The 25726-nt window shown below is 45.1% G+C and overlaps 1 protein-coding gene across 1 annotated transcript in view; it reads left to right on the top strand.

Moving 5' to 3' along the window:
• Positions 1–25726, top strand: part of LACTB2 (lactamase beta 2) — a 191315-nt gene that overhangs the window by 112145 nt on the left and 53444 nt on the right. Inside the window, exons 5-6 of the mRNA XM_086965862.1 lie at positions 8984–9132; positions 11742–11823. Coding sequence (XP_086821988.1) covers positions 8984–9132; positions 11742–11823 — 231 coding nt within the window. The remainder of the gene's footprint in view (positions 1–8983; positions 9133–11741; positions 11824–25726) is intronic.

Raw genomic sequence — 25726 nt, 5'->3', positions numbered from 1 at the left:
AAACAGTTTTATATAGCGCTGGCTAGACCCAGAGGTATCAGAGTGCTTTACAGGGGTTTGAAAACGGACACACACTACGGTATTATATTCATTAAAAAAGGAAAAGGGTATAGAAGACAATATAATTAGAATTCAAAGAATAAATACATGGACAAGAAGATCAAAAGTACAGGAAGTCCAGCATTTTGATTTGGGGAATTGAGCAATCATAGGTGGCAAGGGAGGATGAGGGAAGGTATGGGGGTAGGGCGGAGCCAAGGAGTTACATCACATGAGGGAGTAGGTGGAGGTTGAATGAGAGTTAATAAAAGGAGGGTGGGAGTTTATGTGAGGAGGAGAGGCGTGAGGACGTAATTCGAGTAGAATGTGGAGAGGAGTGTGGTACTCTTATTGGCGAGTTGAATGACCATGTTAGGTGACGGAATTAAGAACCCCAGAATTTCTGGAGAAGATGTCCACTGTGGAGCCACACAAGCTGAAGAACAGATTTGAACTAAAACTGGATCTCTACAAGGATTTTGGCAACTCTGGGTGAAGTGGGATGCCTATGCACAAACTTCCTCAATAATGGGGACACCTCTGGCAACCTTAACTAATGAGTGCCCTAGACAGCAGCATCACATTTCCTTACTTTAGGACTAACCCCAATCTCCTGCTTTCCTCTTACAAAGTCTTGTTTGAACCCATCTTAGAATATAACAACAGAACATCACCAGTGCCATAAAATCAACAGAAAGGTGTAAAAAAAACACTTGTACATCCCTCCCCCCCTTTTTTGTTTGTCCTTGCACCTTACACGATAGAGCTTGGTGACCTGACCATGTATCACTTGATCGAATGCCAATAGGCAGCGACCAAGGTATGTCCTCTGTAAACATACTTCATAGGATTCACTAGCTATTGGAATGTTAACCATTTCCCAGAAATCTAATTTTTCACATCACACCTTAACACTTTCTTTCTAATTTTCTAATTAAAATACTAAGGGGCCTATTACGATGGAGGATTTTCCGCGTCCTCTGGGCCGGCGGAAGCCACTGCCGGCCAGGAGGATGCGGAAAATCCTCTGCGGACCCACCAAAGACCCACCGCCACATTAGGATGGCTGGTGGGTCCCGGTTTCCGTCCACAGCTTTTCCGCCGCGGTTGGCGTACAACTGCGGCGGAAAAGCTCTAATATGGTGACGGTGTCTCTCAGACACCGTCAGCCAGATTAGGATGGGCTGTGACACATGCTTTTCCGCGGCAGCTTTTCTGCCGTCGAAAAGCATGTGTAACTTCACTGCGGGGGCCCGTTGCGGGCCCCCTGGGTGAAGGGGGGTGCACATGGGGGGTACCTGTGGTACCCCCCTGCATTTGTATGTAGAAATCGGCAGGCACCGCATGGTGCCTGCCGCTTTCTGCATACAAATGCAATGTATGCATTTTTCTCATTGCGGCGGATGCAGCTTGAAGCCGCACCTGCCGCAATGGCGGTCACATCCTAATTGCACAGGAGGGAACTCTGCATGCCATGCGGAGGTTCCCTCCTACTCTATGGTGGTGGACGGACTCGGGTCCGTCCGCCATCATAATCGGCCCCTTAGTTTGCTCATTCAGTGTGCAAAAGGTGCTTATCAATCACTGCTTGGCAGTTAAATTTACCCTAAATGTCAAACGCTTGCTTGAGGACCATAATATTCACTTTTGTGATGGACAGAGTCCTGGCTCGCGTCCTTATATCTGCAGACTTCGTAAACTTCTCCCTAATCATTAAAGGATACAGAATAGTCAGCGGATACAGAATAGTCAGCATGAAGGGGGAACAATAATCCTTAGTATGGGGTATGGTTCTTCTACAAGCAGGTTGAAGATTCCCTCTTTAAATGACTTTTTAAGTTATTGGCCTTCTGCCCAAGTCTAAGAGGTTCGAAAAATATAATGTATATTTATTTTCATCTGAGAAGCAATAGCTATTTCAGAACTCCTCCTTCAACAGACTTCATATTTAAGAACTCTTTAGGAGGAGAGTTTGTGCTCCTAACAGAAGGCTTTCATTTCTGTGCTGATTTTCTAAAAGATAAATAATCATAATTTTCTTGACTACTCATTGACATTCAATATCATCCTGGTGTTTGTTGACCTTATCGACATTCAATGGTATTGTTCTATTGCTTTTGGGCCTGCTACACTAGCACCACCTCCAAACTCCACTTCTGAGTGGAGGACATGCAAATTTACCTCACAGTCACTTGGTTTCCCAACAACTTTGAAACCCTGAGCAAGGGCATCAGATTCGTGGAGGTATGTATGGGGATACATCCACAAATGAAATGGCTCAAAAGAGAGAGATCTCCTTTCTATGAATTTCCTCCCTAAACCATTCTCCTATCAAAATCCTTCCAAATCATTCCTACTCATGACCACTGCCGGATGCTTGATATATTAAACTACCAGCCTACCAATTAAAAAGATCTTTGGTCCAAATAAAAAGAACCAGACGCCTACAATAGCTCCCACTGATAGAATCACATTCAATGTTCTCTGCCCAATTCAAAGAGCAGCTCCAAATAGCTGCAAGAAACAAATGGTACAGTTCTACCTAAATGAGACCTAAGGTTACAAGAAAAGTAGAAAAGTATCTCTTGGTCATCCCCACCCCCTTCCACTCAGATGTAAACGAAGGTATGACGGAGAATTAACAGGAGTGGCACCTCCTCTCTGAAAAAGTGCCCGCCTAAACATATCTCCTTCACCCCATCACTGATGCAGTTCAGAGCAAGACCTAACACCTACCCATTTAAACCCCACAAATATAAACCCTGCACACGTTGAACATAATTTAACACTTACTCTGTCCGAGATGCCTATGCCTTGATGCCTTGTCTATGTATTGTTTAATATGCATCAACAATCCTGACTGGAAACAATCAATGTACCTACAACCAACCAGTTATGGCATTGTATGGACTGGGCCCTGACCACTGTAACTACTGTCAGACTTGTCCACAAATACACCCACTCCTTGCCTCGCCCCGCCCAATATACCCAAATCAACAGGCACAGCATCAAGCAAAGGTTGCAGGATTTCCCATGTGTAAGCTTTCAGCGCCGAGAAGCAAAGAGGTTTTGCAGTGTTCACAATAGAAGTGCAATACAAATAAACGCGTGGAAGCAATTTATAATTATTCTCTAACATAGACGGGCGGCCTAGCCTTATGATACTAAATGACTACCAAAGGTCTGTAGAACGGGCACAGAAAAGACTGGAATAAACTGATTGGAGAAATATTACAAATCTTTCTGATCACATTTACCGTTACTAGTACATTGCATTAGCTTGAAATGTTTTCCACACGATACGTCTGATCCATATATGTCCATATTATTCTTTTCACTGATAGAATGTTCTGCTCCTGCAGCTTCCTGTCATCAGACCACTCACCTGTTGTCCTTCCGGGTCACTGCACGCCACGTTGGCGTTTTCGGCAATCCTCAGTCGGGACTCTCTTGCTCTTGATTTTACTTTCGGCTTCCTGGATTTCTTGTTGTGGCCCCTACTGCTAAGCCCCCCCCAAAAAACCTGCAGCAGAAACAAACAAGCATTTACAATGCAACGGTTTCGCCTTTGACAAAGTTAGAGCTATGCAAGCTGGGTATGATAGTGAGAAAAAAAAGAGAAAAAATCATGAACATATATGCTTTAAAATACACACGTTTCCTCTGGTGAATTAAAAGGCACCAGCACACATCAGTTTTGTTTTTATTTCCTAGAGGGTGTGCCCTCAAGCCTCAATGTAATTCTTCAGCTCGCTTACAGTATTTAACATTTTATGGAATAAAGGTGAGCATATAGGTTGGTAATTTTAGGGGACCCGAGTGAACCTAATATACACAGTTTAAGAAGTTTGAAGACCACTGTTCAAGCGAATTTATAAGGGTCTACTTTGGAACGCACTTTATAAATGTCACCACATAAATATATAGACACATTCATTCCCTAGGAAAAGATATACATAGTTGTAGACATTTAACGGCCATGTCGTGCATGGAAAATAAGAACTACCTGAATAGAAAGGAAGTGGCAAAACTGCCTCTTCCTTGAGTAAATACCAGAAACAACTGAAAGACCAAAAAACACAATGGTCCACCTTTCAATAAAATGCACTAAGGACCTAGAAAACACACAATATCACAACCAACAGACTGTAAAGACAGTGTACAAAAACTGTTAATAGTACAACATCTTTGTACCCAGCTTTGGAGTCTATAATTCTTACACTGGTCAGGTATGAAATATATTGTAACAACGTGTGTGCGAGCAAGAAATATACTAAACGCGTTCACTGAGCACTGCATGAGCTGAAAAAGTCAACCCCCTGCATTCAAAGGAGGTGACAGGAAAAGCTATTTTCTAGCCTTCCTACAAATCGGACAGGTCAGTCACAATACGTAGAAAAAGCCTCCGTCCACAACTGCGACAGGACACTATATATGCAAGGTAAGATCCGTCCTTTTAATTCGTGTGGCACAGCAAAATCTGTGTCTGTGAACAACACCCCGGTTCACCCAGAACACATGACGCATGTGGACAAAATAATGCATCTGTAGGAAAAGTCTCTCTGGCGCCCTAAAATCACTTGTGGGAAAAAGGCACTATTCAAATCTGCAGCAAAACTTTAATTTACACACTTGGAGCAGGGTGGCCAACATAAAAGAAGGGCAAGGCACTATTATACGGAGGAAAAACGCCCCTATACAGGGCACTGTGTGCAGGACAAGCCCCCGGGCTGCATGATATGGAGAAAAGGCCCGTCTATCTCTATTATGGTCATACATCTGCAGGACGAGCCCCCACGATCTGCATATATGACAAAGCATTGTCTGTGCTCAAAAGGACTCTCACGGGTTCAAGACATCTGAAACATTACACACTGTGGATGAAAGACACTCGCCTTTGTAGCAGGAGCCTATGGCTGTTAAAACAAGTCAGGTCCTGGGCCGTGCTGTGATTGGCTGAGGTCACGGGGTGTCCCGGGCCGGCAGTCAATCACAGCGCGGCCCGGGAAATGACGTCACTGGGGTGTCCCGGGCCTGCAGCCAATCACAGCGTGGCCCGGGACACACGCCAACAAGGGGCGGGGCTTAAAAAAAGACCCAGAAACGCCCCCGAATCGCGTTTTCTCTGGAAAACGTGATTGACGGCCAATCTCTTCCAATGGCTAGCCTCCATTTATGGAGCTAGCCAATGGAAGAAGGGGCGGTGTCAAGTCCCCACTATAGAGATAACAATAGATTTCGCCTGGGCGGAGCAACTGCTACGCAGTTGCAACGCCAGGACGAAACCTAAAAACAAGTCACATACAAACCTCTAAAGGATCAGAAGTTGCAAAGTGCCAATTTGGGAGTACGCTTAGCGCACTTTGAAATTAATATGGGAAGAACGATGCTTTATTACTTATCTAATGCTGCTTTTTTGCCACGTTGGAGTCTGCAATTAAGTACTGTGGCATATCTACGAAGTTAATAGAGACATAATTAATACTCCTCCAAACTAGAACAAAGGTGCACATTATATATATCTATTTACTAGACTCTATATTTTCTTTTTTTTCTTTTTTACTATTGCCTTTTGCTAGAAAGGAGACACATGTAACTACTTCTTATATTTTGTGTTTTGTGCTTACACTTTCTACTACATGTTTTTTCAGCCTTCTTTTGTGCCTTTGACAGTAAGCTATAAGGTATGCTTCTCCCTTAAAATGTATATTCTGTATAAGTAGTTCTTTGTTTTCCCCTTACCACATAATCCTTTCTGTCCCCCACTGCCATAACGAAACTTGAGACCCCCTCCCTCTAGCCCCCCCCCAAGGCATGTGGAGCGGCCCGCTCTGGTCTCAAACAGGAGCACTCCGGCCAGAGTACTATGATGAGGGGGGTCGCTCGGAGCTTGGAGGCCCCTCGGCCCTACGAGGGCCTGTATTACACCATTGTTGTCCCCTTTATTGTTTCCTTAGATACTTACAGATTTTATAGTATCTGCAGACATTGTTGACACACGGAAGGGGAAAAATGTTCTTGTACTTTTACATGAGATACACAGGACATGTATAGGCAAGCACACATTTACTTACCTGTTCGTACTTCTCCTTTTCTATTATTCTTTTGCTTAGGAGAGGTATTGAGTATCCTGGGTAGACACTAGCAGTCCTGCACTGACTCCATCGGACATTTGTGTTTTTTCTCTCTTCCCTTCCCCTTTTCCTCATTGACCTGGACCAGCTTTGACCTTGTTGGGCAGTCTGTGGCATGGGGAAGTTGGTAACATTCATGGTATTTCCTGTTGCTCCTGCAGAAAGAAGGTCAGATCTTGACAGTCTGATGCTTGAGCCTACTTTATACACACAAATCTCTTCAAAGGGTACATTAACACATAAAACTGCCATACCAGCTGGTAAACAATGTCAGCACGTATAGCTCTTATTGAACTCGGTCTTGTATGCAGGGTCATCCCCAAACATTTTGTCTTCACCCTCCTGTTTTCTGAACCCGTTGTTGTCGACATACCACTGCTAACCAGTACTAAAGTGCTTGTACTCTCTCCTTAAAATGTCATAGAATTGTTTTAAACTCAATTAGCATTTGGGTCTGCAGCACTAATTGTGCCAAACACTTATTAGGTCTGCCATTCAAGCCTCTGTGTTTAGTTTTTAAACTGCCATTTCGTCGCAGCAAAATACACCTTTTGTCAGGCACATACCTTCCTTTTTAATACATATATGGCACTCCTGCGGTAGGCCCTACACAGCCCAGGGGGCAGGGTGCACTTTATTGAAAAAGTTTCAACATGTACTTTAATGTTTTACATGTCCTGGTAGTGAAAACTCATAAAGTTGTTTTTCACCACTGCAAGGCCTACCTCTCCTATAGGGTGACATTGGAATTACCTTATTACGTTTAATAAGCTGTAACTCCAATTGGTATAAGGTAGACCGGTCAAGGTTGGTGTCTAAAGAATTGTAATTAAAAGCCCCTTGTAATGGTGAAGTCAGATCCTTAATCACAATCCTGAAAGTGGCACTTTTAGAAAGCTAGTATTTTCTTGTCCAGATCATTTGGTGCTTGTAGTCTGATCCTGGGTCACATGATTAGTAGCTGGCAGTTGGTCTTTTTGTATTGCTCCCAGACAGTGAGACAAAGGGAAGATAGGTTTTGGAAGGATGGGCCTCCCTAAGTTAACAAGGGGGAAGCGCAGCCACACCTGCACATCACAAAGGCTCTGCCTAAGCACTCTCACAAAGGGCTTGTCACTAGGCTATTGTGATCCAAACAAGCTGTGGCCAGAACAGGGAGGAAGGGGATACCCGACAACCCAATGGGGTGGAAATCTCTAGGAGCTTCCTCCACTTCAAAGTAGGGCACCAAGTATAAATATTGGACCTGAGACCCCAGATCTTCAGTACACTTTTGGACCTGTGGTTACTCTGCCGGGAAGAAGGACTGTTGTGCTGCTGAAAGAACTGCCCCTTTGCTGGACTGCTGCTCTGAAGGACTGGTGCCCTGCTGTGCTGACCTGCTGCCCTATTGCCCGGGTGAGAAGTACTGAACCTGCATCTGTTGGACCCAGGACCCCTGAGTAACTACAATGGCTAGTTGTCTTGCCTCCTTACTAGCCTCTGGGACGAAAGGCTCCAGCAACCTTGACCCCAGCACCTGGACTCTGCCATCTGAGAGTCTACCTTGCTAAGTGGACCCTTGGAAGTAGGCCTAAGGTGTTTTGCCAGCCTATGCGGATCCAGCGGAACTGATGCATCTTCTCTGCTGCATGGCACAACCTGAGCAGAACTAATGCATCTTACCACTGTGTGGATCTTCCCCGTCGCAAATACTTGCATCGCCGCAGCTTCCGAACCACCACTGCACAATGCGTCCTTGGCGCAAGCCCTCACATCCCTCGTCAATGGGAGTCTCGATGATGGACTCTGCACCACAGACTCGCAGTTCCTCGGAACAGACGCATTTCCCCGACTGAGTAATGCATCCTCGACTCCGGACTTGACATCGCAAGCCGCCTGTGACAGGATCCTCGATGATGATGCGTAACCTCGCATTGCAGCCTTACCCCAACTTGGAACCAACACATCGCTTTGGCTGTGCGACACATCGCCGACGTGGACTCCTGCAACGCTCCGCAAACCAGGATTTAAGGTACTTTGTTCAGCAGGCCAAACTGGGTCCATGTCTGCGGTCCGCGCTCCATTGTGGTTGGTCTGAACTTGTGACTTTGTCCCATTTCGGTGTGACCAGATCTTCACAGTTGGTTCCTTGTGTTTTTGGTACTAGTTCAACTAAAATCTTAAAAATTGCATATCTCCAGTTCTACTGGTTAGATTTTTGTTGTTTTGGTCTTGTTATATTTTTCAAAAATTACTTTTAATTTGTTGTGGGATCTTTTTTGTGGTTTTTACTTTATTGCTGTTTAAATTGTTTCACAAACACTTTACACATTGCCTCTAAGTTAAGCCTGACTGCTCTGTGCCAGTCTACCAGAGGGTTGAGCACAGGTTAATTTAGGGTTAGCTTGTGCCTCACCCTGACAAGAATTGTGGTTGCCACTTGACCAGGGGTCACACCATAGTCCACAAACAACCTAGTTTCTTACAGTTCTTAAAAAAACTCAGCAGATAATTGATGCTCTTTAGGAATCTCTGGGAAAGTTATACTTCTTAGGTTGTTGCAATGAGAACCACCAAATCTTAGGTAATTACACCTATTATTTAAAGTGCTACAAAAAACTGCATTCAGCATACTAAAGTTCTGCATTGTAAAAATCTGTTACACTCTTGCAAACCATTTTTACTAGGAGGGAAAGTGTGCAAGAGTTGGGTAAGCAAATGATCCATTACACTACGAGTAATGCGATATGAGTAGCTGCACCACTCATGGTAAGTAGATTTTCATTCTTGTGCAAGTGACAATTTATTCTGTGTGCTTGTGATTTTAGGGCATGGTCCAGTTGTGCAAGGAGCGAGGGCTAAGATTGAACAATACATAGCTCACAGACTGGCTCGTGAACAGCAAATTCTGAATGCTTTTCTAGAGAAAGGTGACAAATCATACACAACATCTGAGCTGGTAAAGATAATATATGCGGTAAGCCCATGTTTTTACTGTTTAAGACACAAGGGATCTGAACACATAAAGTGAGCACGCGGTGTGCTAATGTTTTACACCACTGTTTTAGAATCATTGATGCTATATAAAGTTGTAGCACTGTAGCAACGATAAGTTGTGATTTGTGGCAGTGTAAATGGTTGTTTTTTAGTGTAATAAAACGTGCTGCACTCAGATAGACATTAGTAGCCCTCATTAAGCCTGCAGAGGAAATACATAACATCACAGAACACAAGAACACAACAAAATAACAACACAAAGGCATCACAAAGCCCAAAACAATGCAACCACATCAGAACAGAAGACAGTAACACAGTGACAATACAATAATAAAACACCAAAAACAACACATAAACCAAAGCACCATATCACTAACACAATACAGAAGACAGAAAACAACCCTACACAGCAATACAAACCTGAACAGTAGAATCCAACACATTAAAAGATCCACCAGAATAAAGCATAACAATACAAAAATATTATTACAGCATCACATAAACAATTCAAGAATAAAACACGATACAACAAGGCACTGTAGAAAAGACACCTCAAAATCATAAAACAGCCACACAGTATACACTACAATAGCAACACAATACAATAAAGTGTTGTGTTGATATGTATTGGATTGTGCAGGTGTTTTTTTGTATTGCGGCTGTTATATTGGTGTATTTTTATGCCGTTTTGTTGTTTTGATTTGGGGTGTTGTTTCATTGCACCTCAGCTGCTGGCTCTTTGGTTAAATATGGACAAATGTTCTTGCCCGTTGACCACCTCTACAAATCTGCTTTCATTATATAAGGGTCACCTTTTCTGCACCAACACTAGCCTTATTACTTGCAACTAAGGGGAATAGCATCAACCAAAAAAGTATCTGTGTTCCGACCTCAGTCTCCAGTATGGATTGCAACAGCATAATGTTGGGTTACTACTTCTTGCACAAAAAAAGCGAATCATTGGAGAAAGGCCGAACAGCTTGATATGTGTACAGTATATAACTCTTGTATAGTCATGTTTACAAACATCGCAAAACTTAATGAAATGTTTATTATTTTTAGGAGGATAATGTACATAGTGTGTAATAGCAATGATAAAGAGGCAATTAACTAGAAAGCATCTCTTAGAAGTCTTTATAATTAAAGGCCTTACATCTTCTACAAATATTGTCACATCTGACACCTATTTCTCTATGTTCATTAATGTGCAAAACAGATAATGTCTCTTTTCTAAAATAAGATACTATATTTTCACTGACAAAAACCTACAAACTGCAGTGTTATGTACGCGATAGCTGTATTTCGGGGCAGGTGCAAATCTGTATGTGTGAACACGAGTTTTAGGGGTCACATATTAGCTCTTTTATATAAACATATTCACACATGCCTACAAATGATGTCACCAATTATTTTTTTTAAACTTGCAAATTCTCTGTGTATGTCTATATAATTACAAGACTGTATGCAGGTCTGGTAACAAAATAACAAGCATTTGAAATGCAATAGGTCTCACATTTACACAAGTTTAAGCTATTGGCATTGTAAATGACAATACCTTTTATTTATGTTTTAAAAACAAAAATAAAAGGCATTGTTATTTGCAATATCAATAGCTCAGACTCTCGCAAATGCAAGACCTATTGCACTGCAACTGCTTTTTTTATATTCCAATACTGAAAGCACCGTACCGCCGTCTCAAAGCACTATCTCAAAAACATTCAGCAAAACAAACATCAAGACATCTCCTTAGGGTTTACAATATTGCTTTGCAGGATACTTTTGGACGGCACATTTATGCCCAATACAGTTCAGAGAGAAAAGTCTTGGGAAAGTAAGGAAAAAACACTCCGAGTACAATGTTAACTGATGCAAATTCGTATGCACTGTACCGATTGGGCATCTTTGAGGACTGTGATTAATAATGCATCTTCAAAATTATTTGTTTCTAGGAAATCTGCCAGATAAGTGAAGACAATGGCATGTTCTGCCAGGCATGTAGTAACTCAGTGGGGTGAAGGTGCTTTAGATCTCAGATGACGTGGGGGGTAAGATGATGTCATAGCGATGCTGCCCTCCTGAGGCAAAACGCAGTGGGAGTGAACATTTCAAACGGAGGTGGGACATGCACCCACCTTTAGCCATTTGCGTACTTTTATTATAGAAAGACACAAGCAAAAGCCAATACAATGCATGGTAGGAGTCAGAACCACACAGAGTAGGTACAAGAAGCCTCGCAGAGCAGCGCGTGCGCTGCTAGGCTCGACCTAAAAATGTAGACTCCAGTCTGCGCCATACTGCTCCGGAAGCACATGCATTCACATACATTGTTTGGAACAGACACTGTGCCATCCGCTACCAGGGACATGCAAGTCTATTGATTAAAAATTGTTTCATGATCCAACCCACATTCTTCAAATTTTGAATCCAGCTTCATTTTGTACTGGGTATTGTTTGAAAAAGAAAAAGTGAGATTTGAGGACTTTGATACAGTTAATGATAGAGTGATTTTAGGTGGTGCTAGCTAATCACAGTAGTCACAAAACAAATTATGATGTCTTAAAAACATCGTCTTCCTTTTAATCATTTTAGGATACTCCAGAGTATCTTCATAAAGCAGCAGAGACTAACCTGACTCACCATTTGGAGAAGTTAAAAAAAGAAGGGAAAATATGTAAGTAAGCATATTTGTATTTTTTTTGTTTCTAGTGTCTGTAGATAAACGGTTTTTTTCTTCACATATAGGGAGAGGGAAATGTTTATTTCAGGGTTTATAGATCGCCTCCTTATCTGACTATGACCATTCCAAAAAAGAAAAATAACCCCTGGATTGAGATCACCGAAGAAGAAAAAGTAATTCCCAAGTGTTGGAAGTAAAATTGTGCCATGAAAAGGCCCGCAGATTTTATGGTGCAAGGTGACTTGCTTCATCAAAGGGTAACTCGTCATTAAAAGCGCAATCCTAAAATGATTCTGAATCAGGTTCTTTAATTGTTTTCTCTATATGGGTTTGTGCGATTTCATCACTCTTTTTACACACCAATATATAGAGAGAACACAAAACAGATAAGTGTCATATTGTGCAATATTCCGATCAAGGGGCTCTGGGGACATCATAAAGGTTTGTAAATGTCACCAGAATGCCAACATGGCAGCGTAGGACCATATTATACATGGTACCCATTATGCATTTTTTATATATGACATGTTGATTTGGGGCCTGTTAGCTTGAAAAGGCTGTTTTCTTCAAAGAGCAGCTGGGTACACGTTGGAATTACAATGTTTAGGCTTTGTTTACCTTTCTTGAATGAATTGTAAATACAACAATGGGATTGGTGAGGGTTACTGGACTTAGGCGATTCTGTGGCTGCACGGTTTACCTCATAATTATGGATTTACTACATTTGCCACATGATTTCACTCAAAAAATTGTTTCTATATTAAATAGATAACAATAATACTGGGCGAGATTGGGCTGCATAATTTGCATTTTTTGGCAACTAATTTAGTTGGCCTTGCCGCATAATTTGGTCTTCCATGTTGCATAATCCTTGTAACTCTGACTTAAGTCAAAGCTCAGCGTTATGTCGTTGTGATAATGACATCCATATTTCACAGGTAACTGTGAAATATTTCCTATATATTACAACTATATTACATGTTTTGAGTTTACATACTGCACAAAATACAGTGGTATAAGAACTTTTTTTCATATATATATATATATATATATATATATATATATATATATATATATATATATATATATATATAATATATGTATATATGAATATAATATATGTGTATATATTACCTACTGGCGGTTGCCAGTAGGTATATATAGTTAGGACCTAGTTTCCATAGGAAATCCGCAACATTCTATTGGGAATAACTTTGGCGCCGGTTGATGAATCTTCGTGAATTTCTCAAAGAAGATGGCCCGCTCCGTTCCGCTCCTTCCCTGAAAGTTTTGGGGGGATACGTCAAGTGGGGGCTGAGAAAAAAAGGGGGTCCCAAAACGTGTTTTCCCCATGTTATTTTCCATAGGACGATTAGACACGTCTACAGCCCGAACGGCTGAACGGATTTACACCAAATTTGGCAGAGAGGTAGAGTTCGGTTCGCAGATCGCCCTTTTGCTTAAATGGTGTAAATCCCTCCAGTATTTACTGAGAAAATCAAAAGGAAAAACATTTATATATCTATAAGCGCGCACCGTACGCGTACCGTGTGCGCACGGTACGCGTACCATGCGCGGACCTTCGCGTGCGCGAGCTGCATGCTGATTGGCTGCCAATGTCTGTCAACACTCCAAAACAGAAATTGTTGGCAGCCATTTTGTGCCTCGGTAGACTGAGGCACAGGAAAGCAGAAAAACAAACGTGTAGAACTCAAAAAGGGGCAGGGTAGAAGCACCCTGACCCCCTAGGCCTGCTCAGGGGGTCCCACACGCGTACCTAAGCGGAGGTACGCGTACGGTGCACGTACCCCGCGATTTTGCCCCAAAAAATATTATTTTTTTGGGCCTTGGGGGTCCTAGTGGGACCCCCTCAGCAGGCCTAGGGGGCAGGGTGCTTCTACCCTGCCCCCTTTGCGTGTTTTCCACCTTTGTTTCACTGCTTTCTTGAGTCTTGGTTCTACCGAGGCACAAGATGGCTGCCAACACTTCCTGGTTTGGAGTGTTGACAGTGGCAGCCAATCAGCATGTCTTCCCGAGAAAGCAGCATGCTCATTGGCTGTCAACACTTCTAACCAGGAAGTGTTGGCATCCATCTTGTGCTAGGTAGACCGAGGCACAAGAAAGCAGAAAAACAGGCCTGCTCAGGGGGTCCCACAAGGACCCCCAAGGCCAAAAATGTTTTTTTTTAAATTACCCCCCAGGGGGACCAAATCGCGGGGGCATAGTGATAAAGAAGTGTGGGGGGTGCCCAATCCCCCCCCACACTGCCCCGGGGACCTCCGCCCTCTGGGGCAAAGCAAGGCAGCCCCCTGGGGCATACTGGAGGCTCCTGGTGGGCTAGTTGGCCCACAGGGACCCCCAGTATGCAAGGGGAATTAGTTCCTCCTCTGCACAACGCGCCAGGGGTTGTGTTGCAGAGAGGTGTAAAAAAGGGTGTGGCCTCATTACACCTCTCTGCAACGAAGCCCCCTGGCACATACTGGAGGTTCCGGGTGGGCTAGTTGGCCCGCAGGGACCCCCAATATGCAAGGGGAATTAGTTTCCCCTCTGCAAACACGCCCGGGGGCTGCGTTGCAGAGAGGTGTAAAAAAGGGTGTGGCCTCATTACACCTCTCTGCAACGAAGCCCCCTGGCGCATACTGGAGGTTCCAGGTGGGCTAGTTGGCCCACAGGGACCCCCCTTCTGCAAGGGGAATTAGTTTCCCCTCTGCAAACACGCCCTTGGGCTGCGTTGCAGAGAGGTGTAAAAAGGGGCGTGGCTTCATTACACTTCCCTGTGGCGTGTTTTAAGTTGGGGAATTAATTCTTCTTCAATCCAGAGGTCCCCTAGAGGGCAACTAGTCCAACAGGTATCTCCAGTAAGAGCCATAGAGCTGCGCTGCAGAGTGTTGTAAAAAGGGGGCGTACCCTCTGAACACCTGCCTGCAAAAATGTAGTAAATCAGTATAAAAAAAAATAGCAATTAATACATGTACAAATTGTCATTTAAAAAACCTTCGAAATTAAATGAAAAAACCATAGGTTTCAGGCCTGATATAGTTAGGAATTAGCATTTAAAAAACCATTGAAATTCACTAAAAAAAAATAGGTTTCAGGCCTTATATAGTTAGGAATTAGCATTAAAAAAACTTTGAAATTCACTGAAAAAAACATAGGTTTCAGGCCTTATATAGTTAGGAATTAGCATTTAAAAAACTTTGCACATTCACTGAAAAAACCATAGGTTTCAGGCCTTATATAGTTAGGAATTAGCATTTAAAAAACCTTGCAAATTCACTGAAAAAAACCATAGGTTTCAGGCCTTATATAGTTAGGAATTAGCATTTAAAAAACCTTTGAAATTCACTCAAAAAACTATAAGTTTTAGGGGTGTTATAGTTAGTTGGACATTTCACTCATACAAAACCATTGAAATTGCTTCTATATAGTTAGTTGTACTAACTATATTTTGCGCACCCGCAATCCACTGCTGATGATGTCACATATTAGATCATTCATGACATGGTCAGTGACATCACTGATGACATCTCAAATGACATCACTGATGACATCATCCACGTGACCATCACATGCACCTTTTCATACACTAGTAAAATCTTTCATCACTCTTTGTAAAATACAGAGTATCATATTTGAATCCATTGTCACAGCAATACAAGTATCTAAAAACCCACTCAGTGATTCATTTTTTTTTCTTTTTTTTTGTCCTCATAAATGCCACCAGACAAAGTGTGCTCTAGATGTGATCTTTCAGAGCCTTTTGCACATATAGCCTTAGATTCCGCACCTGGATTATGTGTGCGGGCTACCGAAATCGCCCAGAGGTAGGCTGTCTCCTTGTCCAACTCCCTATTACCTTATTACCAGGGAGTACTGGACCACAAAACGTCTGGCATAATCATTGGAGTCTTACTTTTCCGACCAATCTTTTAGCATGGACCAGATCTTATTGGCACTCTCTCCATCGCACAACCTATCTGACTGAGCAATCATCATAATATTTTTCAAGCAGTCAGCAAATCTTGGGGGGCCTTCAACTTCCACTCTCTGCAGATCTCCCTTCTAGCAATCACTACGACCTAAAACAAGAACTGTGTAACTGGGCTATTCATTGAGTACCCCTGCGGAAGGCCAAAGAAAATCAATCTGGAGGAACAGGTAATTGGTATTAGTAAAAACTCCTCCAGAAAATCACACACATGTCCCCAATAGCTGGTAATTTCTTGGCAATCCATAAACATGTGCAGATCGTCTGCAGAGGAAGAATTACACCTCGGGCAGAAATAATTTTCAGCGGATATCCTACACAGTTTGGCAGGAGTCCAATAAACCCTGTAGGCGATGAATAAATGGTTTCTTCTGAGATTGGCTGGTTTTATTATCTTTTGTATAGTAAATGAGTCAACCCAGACTTTCTGTATCTCCTCACTATTCTCCTTTATAGAATTACCCCAAAGACTTATTATGTCAGAGTCCAAACAATCTTTTGCATTGACCAGAGTATTATACCAGAAGGCAACCTCGCGCTTCCAGCCTCCCCCTCTGCTCACAAAGTCTAAGGACCGGGTCTCCTCAGCCTCTCTCCAACACTGACTTCCCCACCATGATGACAATTGGTAATATTTAAATCTTGTGAGGGACTGACCAGTTAAGTTAGATAAAGATTCCCAATCCAAAAGTTGAGTGTCGACACAGAGGTCCCCCCACTTTCCCAAGCCCGCTTCCCTCAATGGTTGTGCCAGTCTATCTAACAAGCAGTCCGGGGTGCCCGGGGAATCCCAAATCGGGGCATGTGTGTTATAGTAAGGGATCCCCAGGATCTCCCGAATATGCAACCAAAGTTTGAGTGCCGTCTGTAAAATCTTTAAGCGAACCTTTTTGAAAAAATGTTTGTCCCCAAATGTATATAGAAAAAATTCGAAACCTTGGGGCTGGTACAATGGCATTGCCCGAAAAAGTCGGCCATGTGAGGAAGAGTCCAACTTATTAGCCAGGATTCTAAAATTCTTGAACTGGAAGGCATAGCTATAAAAAAGCAAATCGGGTAAAGCCAAGCCACCCAGTTTCAACCCCCTTCTCAATTTTTTCCTCCACGCTATCCTTGGAGATTTTGTGGCCCAGATAAATGACCCAATCTTCCCTTGGAGGTTAGCGATATCTTTAGGATTAAATATTAAAGGTATGCAATTAAACAAAAAAGTTATTTTGGGAAGGATGGTCATTTTAACCAAATTCACCCTTCCATAAATGTTCAGGGGCAAACCCCCACCTAGTTAATAATGTATCTACCTCCTTCACCACGGTGTTCCAACTAGTTTTAGATGTATCCTCTATTCTCTGTGTGAGATATATACCTAGGTATCTAATTTTGAGTTTAGCCCCCTGTACCGGATCTATGTTATTCCAACGCATTATGTCTGTTTTTTCTTTAATAATTTTATATCCGGATACCCTCCCAAAATCTTCAGCTAATTTAAACAGTCTGGGAATAGCCTCTATAGCAGGGGTCTCCAAACCGGTCCTGGAGGGCCGGATCCATGCCGGATTTTTGGGTTATCCCCATTGAGATACATGTAGTAATTTTAAAAATCTGGCATGGATCCGGCCCTCCAGGACTGGTTTGGAGACCCCTGCTCTATAGGGTTAGCAGTATAAAGGAGGAGATCGTCAGCATACAGGGCTGTTTTAAGTTCCAAATCCCCCATTGTAAAAGATATGATAACAGCATCCGATCTCAGGGAGCAGATGAAAGGATCGATATATACATCAAACAAGAGAGGAGACAGGGGGCAGCTCTGTCTCGTTCCTCTGGAGATATTAAACCAGTCTGTCAGACCCCCCATTAACCAATACCTTTGCCCGAGGACTCCTGTACAGTGATTTAACTCCCTCTATGAAAATAGAGGGAAACCCAAAACGAATCATAGTCTCCCATAAAAACAACCAGTTAACCTGATCAAACGCTTTAGCAGCATCAATCGCAACAATGGTGAGTGGTGGTCCTCTATCCTGAGCTAAATCAATTGCCCTGATCACTTGGAACGTAAGCTCGTTGAGCTGCCTGCCTGGTATAAACCCTCTCTGGTCAGGGTGAATAATAGACTTAATTACCTTAGCTAGTCTGGTTGCTAGAATTCCCGAGAATATCTTCAAGTCGGAATTTAAGAGAGAAATCGGTCTATATGACTCTATTTTTTGGTGATCCTTGTTCGTTTGTTTTTTTGTTTTGTTTTTTTTAAACCTTTATTTTGCACTTTCAAAGAACAAATACGGGCCTACAACCATCCGGCCGGCCTCGACACTTCTTAAGCTTAGTAGCAAAATGTACGTCAACTCGATAGCACGTCAGTACACAAAAGCATACAACAAGTGTTACACTAAATTCCACGTGCACCGAGTGTCAGGAGAAGTTAAGGTTAATTTTCAAATGCTTTTTATGTATAAGGAGATACAGAAGCTAGGAAGGATCAGTGCACAGAACATCCATCTAAGTAATAAGCGGGCAACGTCTTTCAGTGAAATCCAACGAGCAATAAACATAGCCAAAATGGCGGCACAGAGATAGCACAACAGGATGATGAGACACAAAGAGTGGCGCACGCCAGCCGCTACCCACCTAACACCAAACCACCCCACTGACCCAGGAAGAAGCAAAAAAGAAAAGAAGAAACAAAAAGAAGAAAATAAGGCCCATAGAAACAAAAACGAACCAAAGAAGACCCCCCACCCAACACGCATGCAGAGGCTATGGCCTACCCCCCCCCTAGCAGTGTGTCTGTCGCCCCAAAAAGAGAACCCGAAATGTAGAAGCAAGTAAAAAAAGAAAAGAGAAAGAGTTCCATAAGGAAAAGAAGGAAAAGGAATATAATTCACATAAGACCGGGGGAGGGCCATAAGAACATATCCAAAACCACCAGTGTACATTATTCCGGCCACCCTTACCCCAACCCCACTACCAGTACAGTACCAATTTGCGAAATCCCCGGCAGTCCATCAATATCCCAGCAGTACAAGGAAGACAGTTCCGAATTGAGAGGGGACACCCTCAACCTTGCCCCTTACGGTAAGATGCAGCGACGCAGTCCAACTGGAGAGAAAACAACTCGGATGAAGTGAGTGGATGAGGGAACCTCGTCAGGATGGGAGGACAGTCGCAAAAGTTCATCCAGCACGCAGCCAAGAAAACGTCGATGATACAAGAAGAGGCATCGCAGGGCAATGATCCACCAAAAGCAGCCAGTCCAAACAACCGCAACCGCTCCAAGAGAAGGAAATGTGTTCCGCTTGCAGTCATTGAAGGAGCCTCCAAAAATGGCGCCCGGTGCCGTCTCTCCGGCCATAAAACAGCCCCAAACACTCCGGATCTCCCCAGGGGTGCTCCCGCCGGTTCACTTACAGGATTGAAGTCTCGCGCCTCCAACACTTCAATGGCGGCCGGGGCGGAAGAGCCACAAGGATAGAACACAGGGTGTGGCGTAGTGGCCAGCTCCCGCGGGCTCCCGCGGACAGGCAGGGGGGTCGCGGACAGAACCGCGTCCATCCGATCCCCCAATTCACCAGCAGCAGTACGCAGGGCAGCTCTCAAGGTGCCCAGGGCGCTCAGGATGTCACCAATCCGCAATGGCTCCGTAGGGAGAGAGGACGCAGCATTGTTCTGCACTTGGGGCAGATGTACACGGAGCCGCCCTGATGGTCGGTCGCCTGCACTCTCAGCAATCCCTAAAACACCCTGCCGCTGCCCAGCATGACGAGCCCGGGCGGGGGGCGCAGGGGCAATAGTCTCCATCACCCGCGTTGCTATAATATCGTGGGCTCAGCCCTGGATATCCACCATCAGGAGGTGAAGGCAGGCAAGAAGATGGCGCCCACCCCGGCACTCAGGGAAACAAAGTAGCGGCGGAGCTGACCCGGGCCCGGAGAGATGAAACAATGTAGCTCCTTCAGCTACGGCGTCCAGATCAGGTGAAGCGGCATGGCAGGTCGCCTAGATCGAAGTGCAGCTGCGGCGGCACGCCAGCCAGTCCTGTCCAACACTCACTGGCAGCCGTCGTTCAGCACGGGGCCGATCACGCACAAAGGACAAAGACCCGGAGCCAGCCTCGCAGCGTCAGGAGAAGGCGAGGGCGTCGCGGCACTTCCACTGCCGGGAGCAGACAACAAAGCACAGCGGTAGGATCGGGCTCTCCTCCTGGTTCCGCCGACGCCATGCAATCCGAGGATTGTAGTCAGGATATCGCGGAAATCGGGAAACTGGCGAGAAGGTGAGCGGAGCCGAGGAGTCAGGCGGCCATCATGGTTGCGAACCAGGCTCCTCCCTCCCTTGTTCGGTTTTATGATTAAAGCAATCGTAGCCTCCAGCCATGAAGGGGGAACTTCACTTCCCTGTAGGAAAATTCTATTGAAGAGTGTCAAGAGCCCAGGCAAAATTTCCTCCAGGTTGTCAGCATACACCTCTGTTGGCAAGCCGTCATGGCCAGCTGCTTTCCCTTGACTCATCTTCACTTGGACCCGTATCTCTCCCTCTGAGATCTCACTAGCCAACCCAGTCTTATCTGCTTCACACAGTTGTGGCAAATCTCTCAACCTAAGCCAAGCCTCCATCTCCTCAACTCCACAACAAAAATCCTCATGATATAACCCCCTCATGAACCCACTTGCTTCCTCCCTAATTTTTTCCTCTTCCAACAGTAATGCCCCCGAGTCCTGCTGGATTAATGAGTCGATATTATTCCGGCTTCGCTCTGATCTCGCCTTCCAGGCCAAGAGAGCACCACACTTATCTCCGTACTCAAAAATTTTCAGTCTGCTAACCTCCCACCTATCCTTAGTTATTTTATCACCCCTTGCTTTAAATCCTGACTGTAATTTCTGGAGTTCTTTTTCCAGCCTCGGCATATTATCCCTATCTCCTATAGCTGCTACCTGTAGTTGTAATTCTTTCTGCTTAATAGTTTCCAGGTCATCGGTATCTCTTTTCTTAATTAGTCTCCTTCTATAAGTCATCTGTGAACTAAGTATGCCTCTCAAATAAGCCTTGAAAGTTTCTCTATAATACTTTCCCTAAGCTTAAGTTTACTTTCCCCATCCAACAAAAGCGTTCTATCCGAAGTCCATCTAATAATAATAATAATAATAATAATAGGGAGATTTGTAGAACGCCTGGTTACGCGCACCGGCGTGTCCCCGCGCTATGACAAGTGGAAGTGACAGAATCATATGGCCGGGAGCAGTGTGAGTCTAGCGGATAAAGAGATGGGTTTAAAGTTTCCCCCTGAATCTGGATTCGGATGGTTCTTGGCGCAGCTCCAGCGGCAGACTGTTCCAGCCTCTGGCTGCCAGATACCGGAAGGACCTGCCCCCCATCCGAGCCTTTCTTACTTTGGGAACTTTCACTAGCCCTACACCTGTGGAGCGCATGGCACGAGATGGCTCGTAGTGAGAGATCAGGTCCTGCAATGGTATAGGTGCCTTACCATACAAAATGCGGTGGCAAGTACATAATGCCTTATACTCGTTCCTGCTTCTCACAGGGAGCCAATGGAGTGCCTGGAGCGCTCTGCCCGATGCCGACCTGCGTGATAATCTCAAGACCAGACGGGCTGCGGCATTCTGCAACACCTGGAGGCGACCAATGTTCTTTCCCATCGCCCCCAGATATAGCAGATTGCCGTAGTCCAGTCGCGCCGTTACCAGGGCATGCACCAGCGTCCTGCGGGCCTCCACCAGAAGCAAATCCAGGATCTTCCCCAGGTTTTTCAGGACACCGAAGCAAACCCCCACGACCCGGCTGATCTGGGGTCCAAATGTGAGGTCAGCATCAAGCCAAACACCAAGATTCTTGGCTTCCTGACACGGTGTAGGTGTCACCCCCATACAGGGTGGCCACCACGCCGACGACCACACCGATGGGCCTCCCCCCACCACGAGCACCTCCGTCTTGCCGCCGTTTAATTTAAGGCAATTGGCAGACATTCAGGCTGCCAACTACTGCATGCAGACTCTGAATTTCTCTGCAGCAAGACCGGGCGCGCGCGATAGGGAGATGGCCAGCTGCGTGTCGTCGGAATACGACACTATGCGGAGCCCATGGCTCTCTACTATAGTACCCACTGGGGAGACATGCAGGTTAAAAAGAGTTGGGCTCAGGGACGACCCCTGTGGCACGCCCTGACCCAGATTGACCACTCTCGAGTAGTAGTCTCCCTGCCTGACCTGAAAGCCTCTATCAGTCAAAAAAGACTGGATCCACTTCAGCGCAGCACCAGAGATCCCGCCTTTGTTCAGACACTGTAGCAGGGTGGCATGAGCTACAGTGTCGAATGCTGCGCTGAGATCTAACAGGATCAAGGCCATTGTATTTCCCTCATCCGCCTCCTGCCTCAAGGTCTCAACTGCCCTAAGTAGGTCCGACTCCGTAGAATGTCTAGGCCGGAATCCAAACTGCATATCGTGAAGGAGACTTGCCTCCTCCACAAACTCCGTTAACTGCATATTCACGGCCTTCTCCGCCACTTTGGCCATGTAGGGTAACAGGGAGATTGGGCGAAGATTTTCCAGTTTTTCAAAGCTAATATTTGGCTTCTTTTGCAAGGGGAGCACTACCGCCTGTTTCCAGTCTTTGTGAACAGTATGGGTCCTAAAAGAGAGGTCTAATAGATGCCTAATATAGGGCTCCAAAAGCGATAGGCTGTTGGCCAAGCATTTAGAGGATATCGGGTCCCTGAGAGAGCCCGACTTTACCGACCTGCAGATCTGAAGCAATATTTCTGAAGGAGGAGTAGAGAAATTGGCCAGCACTGGCAAACCCTCACTTTCCCTAGGAGATTCAACAAACTCGGATCCTGCTATGACCTGGCTAGGGAAGGAAGAGTATATTTTAGAGACTTTTTCCGTGAAGAAATCCGCGATGCGATTGCACAAGTCCACCGAGCAGTCCCCAGGTGCAATATCGGCTTTCCCGCCGAAAGAGTCTTGTAAATCAGGAATATTTCCTTCGCGGAGTTCTCTGCCTCCCTGATTTAATCAGCATAGTGCGTTGCTTTAGCCTTTCTAATCTTCCTGTGGTAAATGCGCCTCTTTGCTGAGTATTCTTGTTTAGCCTGGGCCCTAAAAGCTACCCGCCACTGCCTCTCTGATCGCTTGCACTCCGCCTTTGCTGCCCGCAACTCGTCGTTGTACCACTGGGCCGTTTTCAGAGTACGGCAGCCTGCCTTCTTCCGGCAGAGAGGGGCCGTGGAGTCCAGTGCCTCCCTAATGCGTTTGGTCAAATTGTTACTGGCTGTTTCCACATCCTCCCCCCGCGGCCCCCCTCCCAAAGTAAGTGCTGCATTAAATTTTGCAAGCGAAAATTTAGTCCACTTGCGGCTAAGATAGTTGAGGGATATCTTTTCCGATGCTCTGTTGGCCGGGATTCGAACAACAAAGGGCACCAGAAAATGGTCCGACCAGGGGACAGGGATAACAGCTTTGACCTCTACATCCCCCCAGTTGGCGAATATCGGGTCCAGTAAATGACCCCTCTGATGAGTGGGGGACTTTACTCTTTGTTCTAGCTGCAAGGCCTGTAGTTCTTGACTGAGGTCCACTGCCCCCCTGTTCAGGGGATCTTCCAGATGGATGTTAAGATCCCCCAACACGAGGAACTTATTTCTACGTAGTGCGGCCTCCGTGCAACCCTCTACCAGACTATCCATGAACCTAGTGAAGGGGCCAGGTGGTCGGTAGATCAGGAAGCCCTTCACTGTATTGCCACTGTTCACTTTAATAGTGAAAGCACCTGCCTCACTATCAGAGATTGATGCTTGCTCCATTTGGCAGCATAGCTGCTGTTTAAATACGATAGCTATGCCCCCCTCTACCCAGTGGCCTATCCTGCCTAATCATTTGGTAGCCCTCTGGTAGGGCCTCAACTACATCTGTGGCGAAGTCCCCATCCAGCCATGTCTCTGGGAGAAACAAGAGGTCGAAGTGATTCTCTATCAGCAAGTCATAGACATCTAATCTGTTTGGCCAAGGATCTCACATTCAGCAAACCACAGATTAGGCTAGTGTACTCCTGTTTCCCCTCTCTTCTCGTCTTACAGCCAAAACCCACAGTGCTTGCAATCCACATCCATCTCCACTCTCACGCTTTGCTGGCATACACTGGGGATATTACTCCGGAGATTCAAGAGTTGATCTCTGCTCCATCGTATCCTGCTCTCCATTTGACCAGGGGTTTGGTCAAACGGCTGCGGACGGGCGCACACGGGCTCGCCATTGGCGAGCCTTCGGCGCGCCCCCGGCGCGCGCGCTGCCGCGCTGGCATCCGTCTTTTGACCTCCCCCAGCGTCTGGACCACTAGAGCGCTGCCCGGGCACTGGAAGTGTCTGGCTTGGACCTTCCACGCCCTCTGCACGAACGGTGCTAGTCACCGGCGTTAGAACGGGGCGGGAAGGAAGAAAACAAGCCCAGCCCTCCTGCGTGTTGTTGCAGCCGCTGCCGTCAGGTAGGGAACACAGCCCCCAGTTAGCCTTCACCAACAGTCTAGCTGCCAAAAGACCTCGGCGGTCCTGCCGTGCCCCGGTAAAGTTCCACAACACACGAGGGAGCCTAATCGCTCTCCTCCCACTGTCCTTCACTAATGCGTGAGCTAGCTCGCAATTTAAAATCAATTAAAAGCTATTCAGTCAGCTTTAAAATCACATCAGCGATCGCGCTAGTGCCTCGCCTTTAACTTAATTGCTAGTTCCACCACTGAATGGTCGGACAGACCTGTTGAGGTATGAGATACAGACACTACATCCGGCATTATAGCACGATCTACTAAAAAATAATCAATTCTGGTGAATTGTCTATATCTTTTGCTATAAAAAGAATATTCTCTGACAGCTGCATATTTGGTTCTCCATACATCCTGTAAGTTAAAGTCCCTCATTATATTCCTAAGAGCTGAAAAAGAATTCTTCGGGCCACAGTATTTCACTCTAGAAGTACGGTCTAACTGATTATCAAAAATTAAATTAAAGTCACCCCCCAATATAACCGGAGCAGTATATTGTACTAATATACCCCCTAATTTCAAAAGAAAACTGGAATTATCTTCATTGGGACCATAATATACCGCACACGTATACGGAGATCCGCCTATGGAGAGGGCTGCCACCAGCCATCTGCCCGACTGATCAGTGTCCCATTTCAAGACCTTAATCCCCTTATTTGCTCTAACAATGATGGCTACCCCCCTTGAAATACCCTTTTGCCTAGAACATAGTACCTCTTGGACCCAACCTAATTTTCCGAAAACTTGTTTACACAGTTTATCCTCTAAATGCGTCTCCTGTAGTAAATACACATAGGCTTCGGCGTTTTTTTAAATATCCACAGACCCTAAATTGTTTTCTTCTACTCCCTAAACCGTTAAGGTTCCAGGAGAGGAATTTATTACTAATAACCCTACTGACAGCCATATCTGAACTTAAACCGAAGCTCACCCACCTTCCAGAACTCCAACCAGCAACCTAGTGACTTTGCCACATATGAGGACATTTTTTCATTTTCAACCCCCCCCCCCCCCCCCCTGTGACCCCTCCCGAACCCTTCCCCAGGGAACCCACCCATCTACCAGGCGCTGTTCTTGCCTATATGGAGTCCCCTGGGCACCCTCGGCGGTACAGTTGTTTATTTTTTTCTAATTTTGCGGAGTCAATATACCCTTGTATATTTCCTTTTTTTTTTTCCTCTCTTTTTTCCTTCCCCTTTTCTTTTCCTTTATTAGTCTCCCTTTTTTTTCTTTCTATTTTTTTCTCCTTTTCTCTGTCTCTCTCCCCTTTTCTCTTTCCCCCTCCTTATTTTCCCCCCTAATAAACTTCCAGTGAGAAAAAGCGAAAAAAAAGGTATACGCTTTTGGCCCCCCCCT

Source organism: Lissotriton vulgaris, chromosome 4_1 (assembly GCF_964263255.1).
Source record: "Lissotriton vulgaris chromosome 4_1, aLisVul1.2, whole genome shotgun sequence".
NCBI classification, from domain to species: Eukaryota; Metazoa; Chordata; class Amphibia; order Caudata; family Salamandridae; genus Lissotriton; species Lissotriton vulgaris.
The sequence above is the reverse complement of the archived record's forward strand: the minus strand, read 5'-3'. Positions and strand labels throughout refer to the sequence as shown.